This window comes from Halyomorpha halys, unplaced genomic scaffold, assembly GCF_000696795.3.
Source record: "Halyomorpha halys isolate HHAL.00 unplaced genomic scaffold, Hhal_1.1 Scaffold122.1, whole genome shotgun sequence".
In the NCBI taxonomy this organism is placed as follows: Eukaryota; Metazoa; Arthropoda; class Insecta; order Hemiptera; family Pentatomidae; genus Halyomorpha; species Halyomorpha halys.
Window position 1 is genome coordinate 384592 of NW_027116215.1, and position 11250 is coordinate 395841.

The following is an 11250-nucleotide window of genomic DNA, read 5'->3' on the forward strand; positions in this document are numbered from 1 at the left end:
CTTAAACGGTGGATCTTATTAAAAAAGTTAAAAAAGAAGAACATTAAATTCTATATTGAATAGTACCGTAGCGTATTAATTCTGTTAAGTATTATGTCTGTAAGCTGTAAGCCAAAAAACTGTTCTTCTCCAACATATAAGTCTTAAACGGTGGACCCAATTTGAAATGTTTAAAAAAAAAAAAAAAAAAAAAAAAAAAAATTGAATAACATTAAATTATGCATCAAATGAGAACCACAAAGTAATAACTTGGCCAATTGGTGTGGTCGTAAACCACCTGATCTGGTTGGTCCTTATTCCAATAGCTGTTTTTTATTTAAGTCAATATACAACCAGAACAGTTGGTTTATGACAAAACTACCTGATCAAATTATTACTTTGTGGCTCTCATTTGACATATTATTTAATGTTCTTTAATTTATTTCATTATATAATTTTCACTAAGATCCACCATTTAGAAATTATAGGGGAAAAAGAAGACAAAAGACCTATTCGAACGACAATTTCTAATTGTTTACCTGATCAAATTAAGCAGCTGCTTACTAATTATTTTAGTACGGCTAGAAATGGGTTTCCGTGATAAATGTAGTAGAAACTAATTTCTAAAATTATTTGCAGATGTATGTTCTATTAGCTGCACTCGATTACTGTAATACTACCGCAGTACCTTAATATCGTTCCACTGACCTTACCCGATCAACTCGGCGAACTCTCATTCGAACCTCCATAAAGTAAAAACTTCCTTGTTCCTTTGAGAAAATCTCTTTAAATTGAAGAAAACTAACGTCATTAGACCCCCTCTATTAGTTTTAACAAAGAAAATACTTTAAAGAGCACAAATCGATCTTTAAGGAATACCACTGTATTTCCAAATCAACTATATTTATATCTTCTTAAAGTCAATGCTTTTTTCCAAAGAATTGTTAATGATCAGTATTTACCAACCATTATCGGCACATGTCTCTTATTTAGTTGGAAGAAGAGTTTGAAACATGAACATTATATCATTCTCATCTTGGATAAAATAAAAGAATATTGTTGTGACAGAGAAAGGTGAGAAAAAAAAGATGTTTCGTAGTATTTGTTTCAGGATACTTCCCTCAGCTTCCTTTACCCCCCCCCCCCACTAATCACTAACTCATTAGGGTTATTATTACAGATTTTATTTTTGCTTGACATATTGTGAAGGCATATAAATACTTCAGTATAGTTTCTTTTACCTCTCAAGTGCCAATATGTATATAAATAACGAAAATATTATCACTAAGGTAACAAATTAAGGAAAATAAGAGATAATGGTTTTTATAACATTAATATATTTGTTCCTCACAACAAATAACAATCATATAATTGGGAGTATACACAATATATTCATCACATAAGCTTTACATAGAAAAACGGACAATAATTAAAATAAAAAATATTAAATAAACTTCTAATAATAAATAAATCTTCAGATTCTTTTTGAGCATTTTGAAATCGACATCAGAATTTATCAAAAGCTGTGTTAGAAAGACCTTTTCTTTGGTTCGATTAAATGTCATCATAGTATTTCATTATGTATTACAACATATAGATAAATGAAATTAATATAAGAGGAGTTACAACTGAACTGAAAGTTTTGGAACACTTAATAACTCAATAATTTATTGGCCTAATTAATAGCTCAATAATTTATTGGGCTAATTAATAACTCAATAATTTATTGGCCTAATTAACAACTCAATAATTTATTGGAGAAGTAACATTTTTTACATTGAAATATTTAAATAACTATAATATCCACATTTATTAATACATATACACGTACATACTCATGTCTTAAACAGGGAACAGGTGTAGGCTACGTACTAAAGAGGCGATATGTAGACTACGCACTACATACTACATTAGAATACCATTTTCTGTAAAAGCTAATATTATAAAAATAAAATTAAAGATATGTTTAATAAATCAAACCATATGCCTGAGAGTAAAATTAAAATCAAATAATAAACTTAATATGGATCAATCTAGGAGATATTTCCAAAAGGAAATAAATAAAAAATGGAATCCTTTACAGATTCTTTGCTAACAAGGCAACCTAAATTATCTAACTCAAAGTTCACAATTGATAAACCTGAAAATATTTGAGGAACCTTCCAAACCAAATGCTGTGATCACACGATGAATGAGTAAATTATTCAATGTGTAAAATTATGGTTAATTATTTATTTATGTTGTTTGTAATTAGTAATATAATGAATCTTAATCCATAGATTAATATTATTAACTGAAGTAATACAGGTGAAGGGGATCTATTTTATTATCTTGCTCTATCCTGACTGTTGTCGACCAACTTGTATTAAATCTACGGTCAACTACATCCAGACCAAAAAGTATTTACATTTGAAGAAAACTAAAAAGAAAAATATTTTTCATGTTTTTTCTTCCAGACTAGCCTGCAGCCTTCATATTTCATATTTCAATCTTTCATTTTTTGATTACTTCAACATCAAAAATATATTACTCACGATGTTTCACACTTTTGGTTCATCTTCAGGTCTTTACTCTTATTTCTTTAAAATTAGATCTTGTGTTTTTTTTTGTTTGTTTTTTGACAAGGCATCAATAACAATATAAAATTTTAAATGTAAATAATATGGCAAAATTTCAATCAGAAATTGTACAAAGAATTACTATTAAACAAACAGTTTGAGGATGTTGCAAAAACACAAATTAGAAAAGGAATAAACAGCTGAAGATGGACTGACGCTCCCAAACATTAAATTCGAATACCCTGAAGTTGTCTTGTATCCCAGATGTCTTTTCAAGCAAGAAAAGTCTCAACAATGCTTTTGGTGTAGAAGGTTCCTCGGAGTTGAAAAGTGAAAAAAATCTCAAATGAGTTTGATAAAATTCCATTCAGTAAAAGAAAAATCTAGCAACTTTTTTTTTAATTAGCTATTTTATATTTAAGCTCAGAATCGATGATTATTTAAAATATGGTTTTATTTACAAATGGAAAACATACGATCGATATTATATTATCTTTGAGCAAATTTTTGATATGAATCTAAATGAAAACAATAATGATTTTGTATTCATATGTTTCATTTCATTTCATGGCCTATAAAAAATTATAATCTGTACCGATACCATCCATGAAGGGTCAGGGGTATATGGCCTATACTTTAAAAAAAAAAATTATAAATATAATAGTCTTCAGAACAATATAATTCAGTTAGTTTCAAAATTAATACATATACAATTTGTTAGTTTTATTTATGAAAATAGAGTAATTAAACAATTAATAAGTAAAAGAGTATTTTAAAGTTATATCATACTTACTTAATATGTTAAAATAATAATAGTTATATAAGTTATAGTTGTTGATCAACTAGCCTATATTATATTTACTACTCACTTTTGATACGTTGGTCATTTAAACATATCAATTGTTTTATCTTGTAATTGTAGATGTACTGATTTTGAAACCAACAGTGAATTGTATTAGATGAGTTGGGACACAGTATCATCGAAACTAATAAGTCCGAAAATAGAATAAATATATAAATTGAAAACATTATACTTCTGTCTTAAAGTTTTTTAACCTTTAGGCATTTATACATTTTAAAAATAACTTTGTATTATTTCAGTGAATTATATTTTCTTTAAAACAAATAACTCTTATCAACAGTTACCGCTTAATTTAATGTAAAAATAATGAATCATGAAAGATAGCTGACTGTGGATGACTTATACGAGAAGATGGTTGAGGGATGCGGTCAAATTTAAACACAAATAAGCTGAAGTAACTTATTTAATCGTGCCAACATTTCGGCTAGAATTTCTAGCCTTCATTTGGGCTAAGAACAGAACAAGATAACAACCAATGAATACAGAAAATAAAATATAAACAGAATGGCATAAAGTAAATAATTGTACATAATGGAATTAATTCTGTACAATTATTTACTTTATATTTTCTGTAATCATTGGTTGTTATGTTCTGTTCTTAGTCTTGATGAAAGCTAGAAATTCTGGCCAAAACGTTGGCACGATTAAATAAGTTACTTCAACTTATTTGTGTTTGATTTGACCACACCCTCCCCAACCATCTTCTCGTATAAAAAATAATGAAGTTACAAATCAACATCAGGTATAAATACGTCATACGTTGTCAATTGTCTGCTATGATCCACAATGAAGAGCATTAAATAAAATAGTAATTACTTCAAAATTCATTTCATACCTTAAAGGACAAGAGGAGTAAAATACCCAATACACGAATGGACAAGTCTCACATACTTTAGCTGTTACATTTGTCAGTGAGCATTCTTTTAGTGTTTTGGTGCTTCATGGTTCTTCATCGTACTTATAATATAGAATATAGACTGCCAAATTGTTCAATCCAAAAAATCAACTCAATTGGAAAACTGACAATAATAACAAATTTATTTAGCTATAACCAATATTTCGTAATATTGTTTTAATGAATTTTACTAAGCAGCTAAAAGCATAGAAATAATTTTTGTATCAAATTGTAAAAACATTCAAGGCCAAAATTCATCATTTTGGAGAAAAAAAAATAGCTATTCTTACTAGGAACTATTAATGGAATCTGCCTCATAATGAATCAGAACAATATTAAGACAAATGTAAATGTATAAATAAAGTAAACACTTTTTAAAATATTAAACATAAATTTTATCTAGACAAATTAACAGCTTTTTGGATGATCAATAATGAAAATAAGGAGGTAGCTTCTGCCATAGAAAAACTAAATTGATACATTTTACTTAATTTTACTTATAATAAATGAGGACTGCATATAGTAGAAATTAAAAAAAATTCATTGATATCACAATTGAGAGTTAATATTTTTAAGTTCCAAAAATAAATTTTTCAATGGGTTATAATTTTATAAAACAATTATATTATTTTATATATTAATTATCCAAGGAAAAATTCCATCCTTTTTCACTTGTTACATTGTTCATTAAAGTGAACGCTTGGAGCTACCTCGAGAACCAGCTCATGTTCAGCCTGCAATAATATATCATTCACATTTGACAATTAAAAAACTATGCTAACATAGAACATGTGAATTAGTTATGATTTTAGTTAATTAGTGACTAACTAATTTTGATGATTTTTTATATCATAACACAAATTTTTTATTGTTAGGATTATTTCACATTGTCTAAATGTTTCATAGAAAATTTGGTGATCTACAATAACTTTATAGCGTCCTTATTCTGTAATTCAGTTTTAAAAAACACCAAAAGCGCCAAACACAGGTGATAACAATAGTTGTTGTGGTTAAAAAACAACTATTTAAACTTTATTTTGCTAAATATTATTAGATTTTATACATTATATAATGCTTACTTAAATTAAAAGAAAAGACAATTTTTTCTGGAAAAATGGTTTCCCAGGGGAGCTCGTGAGGTCAAAGTATTAAACTGAAAAATACTCACATACATTGTAGAATTGAGTTAAATTGTGCTGTGGTTTGAATATAAATGTTATTAGCTTAAAATAATTTATATATTAGCTTAAAATAATTTATATATTAGCATAGTTTTTTCTTAATTGTTAAATGTGAATTATATATTATTGCAGATTAGTGATGAGCCTTTGACTCTAATAAAGAAGTTAGCAAGTGGAAAAGGTTCAAGTTTATTTTGAAATAATATCTTTATAAGTTCTAATCATCTGTAAGATACAAAATTTATAGAAAAAAATTTTATGTTTTTTCTTTAAAAAAGTACCAAACAACAACTATCTAGCACAATGTTAAAATCATTTTGGCTGTTGTGGCATTTGGAATTAACTTCAACATTATCACTTTAAAATTCATAAAAAACAAAAAAATAAAATAAATAAATAAAACATACTTATTTCTCAAATCACATAACATAACAATTTTTACAATATATCTCTAAACTAAAGAAATAAATAAAATTGTTCTCAATTCGATTCTTGTTTTCAAAAAACCCATTCAATTTGTATTATCTCATTATTATTATATCGGCGACAGACCATGGAGATCTAAGTCTACATACAATGTATTAGAAAATACATCTTTTTTCATAGGATGGGTTCGTCACTCCCATGCCTATTTTTTGTGAGTGCCACCCATTGGCTAACGGGCCACACAAATGCCCTGGGGAGGTTGCGAGTGAGTTCTGTATTATTTTTTGCTTGAAAAAAGCCCGGGTGGGACCGGGACTCGATCTGACAACCTTTGGGTTGGAAGACTGGCTCGTTGCCACGCTGCAACCGCTGCCCCCTTGTATTATCTAAACTATAGTTAATAATCAACCATAAAATATACAGGTAAGATTTTTTACCATATTGGAATTTCATACAGAGAATGTGGATTTAATTTAAAATCAAAACACTCCAATAATTGATTACTGTGCGCATAATATAATCACAAATCTTAAAATATTAACAAGAACTAATCAGTATATAAAATGAGCAGTTTTTCAATTCCAAACAAGTTCAAGAGGAAATAATACCAAGGTTAAAGGTGGCTAATACTAATTATTTTTCCACAATAAAATTACACAGTTGAAACACCAGAATCATAAAAAGATTTTATTTTAGCAATACATTTTCAAAAAGTTTCCTAACTTTCTGATGAGTCTAAAGAAAATCTTTAATTGAGCATTGGACCAATGGAATAAAGTTCAAAGAGTAAACCAAGACATGAATGGGAAGATTATTTCATGCCTAAAATTTTGTGCAATGATAATTTTCAGTGTTTCATTCATTTAGATGGAATAACAAAAACTATCAAATATTTTGGATCAAAGTAAGCCATAAATAGGATTACTTTTACACTTATTGGTATCTATCCATTTTTTCTGAGAAAACTTGAACTAAATGACAAACATGTTTCCATTATTATAACTATTATTTCTCAGTAGAAATAATAAAAAATAATTTCTAAGAAAAATATAAAAATAATTTTCTTTTTAATCGAAAATTTTCTTCAGTAACAAATATTTTTCTTAAAAAAAAAATTTCAAGAGAATGAAATTTAAATTGTACGAACTTTAGATACTAGCTTTTAGACATTCAAAATTTTAAAAATAACATTTTCATTACGGAAAAAAGGAGTATGGTAGGACAGGACTGTATTTTCATCTCTTTAGCACTTTCAACTTTTAATGAGGTTAGATAGGTAGGTTTACCTTATAGAGGAAATGTATTAAGCTACATTTTTCAAATTAAAACAAAATTGTTAAAAACTGAGGAATGTAGACAGCCCAGCTTGGAATAATATTGTTTGTTATTAACTTATATAAATGATTTTTAACTCACCGTATTTGTAAAATTACTACAACTGATTATTTAACTATTTGAAGATGGTCAGGGTTGATTGTTGAACTGATTATTATGATTGATGAATTGATTATTTAATTCATGTATTTTAGAGGCTAACTCTATTTGTACGGGGGTTGCCCCATAAACAAATAAATAAATTATTATTATTACATTTTTCAAGTTGTAGAGGAATAAGGTATCTTTGTTTAACTTTAACAGTTGAAATTGCTGTTGAATTTTTTTTTTGTTCTATAATCTTAATATTTTCTTGAGACTGGTTAATATTGTTTAAATAAATAAAATTTTATCTATTTTAGTCTCAAAACAAATTTAAACCATTTATAAGTCCGATATTTCGGCCATCTTAATACAATTTTAGAACCAAAATACTTAAAAAACTACTTAATGCAGGCTATTCTGCCTAGGTCATTTCTATCAGTCCTCAAATTACCCTCATTACTCAATTTTCCACATTAAATTAAAAATTAAAATTTGACTTTTGACTGTGATAAATAATTTTAATTTTTAATTTAATGTGGAAAATTGACTAATGAGGGTAATTTGAGGACTGATAGAAATGACCTGGATAGAATAGCCTGCATGAAGTAGTTTTTAAATATTTTGGTTCTAAAATTGTATTAAGATTGCCCCTGAGGATGGCCGAAACGTCGGACTTATAAATGTAATAAATATGTTTTCAGACTAAAATCAATAAAATTTTATTTATTTTAACAATTTCTTTATAGCTTTCGAGAGAGGACTGAATATATTATTAAAATTAAAAATAAGATTTCAATATTACCAATTTTAGAAAAAATTAAATTATGACATATTTATATCTGATAACAGATACTTGCAAATAATGTTTCTTAATTTGAAATAATATAATGCAATTTCTATATGCTTACCCTATATAAATACTAATTTTAATAGATAATTAGAACAGGTTTGATATGAGAACTCATATATTTCTATAAAAGATAATTTGATTAAAAATAAGATAATTTAACAACAACTATAATAATTATAATCCTTCCAAGCTAACAACTATTCAAGTTGTAACGGAACACAATTCCAACATACATTAGTTCCAACAAAACAGTTTAAGTACTAACATGAAAGAGAGCTAAAAGCTTAACAACTGAAGGGGGAAATAAGTAGAACAGTATCGCCTGATATACATTGATAACTAAATATCCAATGAGTACAGGAGTGGAGGAGTCGTGTACCGCATTGGTCCAAATATAGAGATCCAGTTTATGTTCAAAACAATCAGGAATGATACGTTCAAGGGAAAAGTTATATTTAAACTGAGAGGTGAGGACCAAAATGTAAGTTATATGAAATCAAAATTGAAGAATTGTTGATGTAAATGGTATATATCATTAAGAATTCAGAATATTAACCTAATTAGCTAACTTTAAACAAAACCAATAAGTTACGTCCTAATTCCAAAACAAAATTCATCATGATAGTTTTAAACATTATAATACTGTTTATCTATATAGTACCTAATTTTAAAATATGCATATTAAATATGAAAATTTATTCCTTACTAGTAGATTAATTTTTACACCTCCAAGTTTAATTTTATCCCTGAAAATTTGTTTATATACTTATATTCGAGCGATACGGTACATTAAGAATAATGTTGTGTAGTGGGAAATCAAAGTGGTTAAGCAGGCTTACGTTATTGAGTAGTAGCTCTAACAGTCAACTTGATGTAACCCTTGCTTATATTAAATATAACCCTTGCTTATATTTCACCAAGATCTTCCATTGATTCTAAATTCTCTTCATCATCATCATCACCATCTTCATCATTCAGTTCCAACATCTGCAAAATTGGAACAGAAATTTAATAACAAAGTTAATGGAATAATTTATTAAAATTTGAAATTAAACAAAAAACAAATACTTGAAGTGAATCAGTAGCGTTGAAAAGTTCAGTCAGACCCGTGAGGTCCTCCAGGTATTTGGTAGATTTGAACACTTTATCAAGGAATTCGGCTTTATTTTCTGAGTATGACTTTTCCACCTAAATATAAAAAAAATCTATTAGTTAAATTAAATTTTTTAATTATTTCAACCTAAAAAAATCTAACAAGAGCTAATTTAAACAACAAATAATAAATTAATAAATATTTTAATTTTTTTTAGATCTCCTTATGATAATGTCTGATATTTGCATTTCCTAAAAAATACATCTTTTCCCAGAAGATTTCTATTGAGTATATAATTGATTATATCTGAAGGTTAATGACTAGAATTTGAGATTATAATCAATATGGGAAAAACCATTTTGGAAACATAAGCATGTTGAGAAAATTACTCTTTCGTATGGCTAAGTGATGAAATGGGAATGGAGGCAATAAAATTTGGTAAAATTTATATTAGATCATCATGTTCACACTGATCACCAAATCAGATGAGCCATTTTCCAAATTCGAACAGTTATTCAAGAATTTTGTATCAATAATCCCCTAAAACTGTAAATTTCTAAGCCCTTTAGGAATAAAGATCATCGAGTCAGGTATAATAATGATTGCTTCATCAGTTTGTTGTGAGAGCAGTTTGCTTTCAGGGAAATCATGCTAGGTTAGCAATGTTTTTTGCTCTTTCAAGATATTCTGTGCTATTCACTAATTCAGAATTTTTTAAACACCAAAACAGTAGCTGAGAATGTCATTGAAGATTCAACACTCTCGCCAGTGCTTAATAGCGATAATAATGTTAGGGCTATCAAAAACAACCATTCGGAGGGAGGTTAGAGTAAGTTCAGTCCTCAAGAGGTTGGTATTAATACTGAACATAGGCACTATGTTGGAGTAAGTTCAGCCCTCAAGAGGTTGGTATTAGTACTGAACATAGGCACTAAGTTGGAGTAAGTTCAGCCCTCAAGAGGTTGGTGAATATAGGCACTAAAAGATGTCTGAATGACCTCAAAGAAAAAAAAAATCAATATTATACCTATCATACCTACATACCATACTGTCATACCTACATACCATACTGTCATACCTACATACCATCCTATCATACCTACATACGATACCATCCTATCATACCTACATACCATACCATCCTATCATACCTAAATACCATATATCCATACATGCATACCATACTATCATACATACATACCTCACTATCATACCTACATACCATACTATCTTACCTACATACCATACTATCATTTTTTTTTCTTTGGCCAAGACTCCCATTGGAGTCCTATACTGCCTAACCATGCCCCATGGTTAGGGGTCAAAGTTTTTCATTATGTGGGACCGCCACTCAATGAAAAAAGTCAATGCCCCATGCCAGATTCGAACTGGCACTGCCTATAGACCATACTATCATACCTACATACCGTACTATCATACCTACACACCACACGATCATAACCTATATACCATATTATCATACCTATATCCTGCATAAAATAGAAATAATAATTAGATAATACTTACAATAGAAGAACAAGCAATGCACTGAGAAAATGATACAGTCGAAGGAAGTATGTGAGTGAAATGTGATATAAATCCCCGGATTGAATGGGGAAGAATACCAAGGACTGTCTCTTCTGTGGAAGCAGCAGCACCCCTAAAGGAAAGGCATTTTTCAGTTCAAATTTTTCATTTACAAAGACATTAGAATTCAGCACATAACATAATAACTTATAAATATTATTTATTTTAAACAATAAATAATCTTTATTGTATTTTTTTTTTTAAACCATTTTACAAAATCTGCATTCAGCAGGGTCAGTAAACAGTTTAAAAATGTTGGAGTCAAAGAAGCCATTTTCTAAGAAGAAGAAATTTCTCAAAAATCCTCTTGATGACTTTCTTACCCTCCAAGGATGGTTCATATTATTACAGTTAAGATAGCCCCCTCCAAGGATGGTCCATATTATCACAGTTAAGATAG

General features: G+C 28.3%; 1 protein-coding gene across 3 annotated transcripts in view; it reads right to left on the reverse strand.

The window, feature by feature from the left end:
• Positions 1-2259: 2259 nt before the first annotated feature.
• Atg7 (Autophagy-related 7) overlaps positions 2260-11250 on the reverse strand; it is an 18186-nt gene continuing 9195 nt past the window's right edge. The window contains exons 12-15 of one of the 3 annotated variants that reach the window (XR_001342697.3): positions 10791-10923; positions 9239-9358; positions 9010-9157; positions 2260-4418 (exon numbers count right to left, since the gene is read on the reverse strand). Coding sequence is in view for 1 of the 3 variants with exons in the window: in XM_014416396.2 (XP_014271882.1) it covers positions 9077-9157; positions 9239-9358; positions 10791-10923 (334 nt within the window). In the remaining 2 variants the exon portion in view is untranslated. Of the gene's footprint in view, positions 4419-4705; positions 9158-9238; positions 9359-10790; positions 10924-11250 lie in introns of those variants that run through there. The other 2 variants (XR_001342698.2, XM_014416396.2) reach the window with 2 other exon arrangements.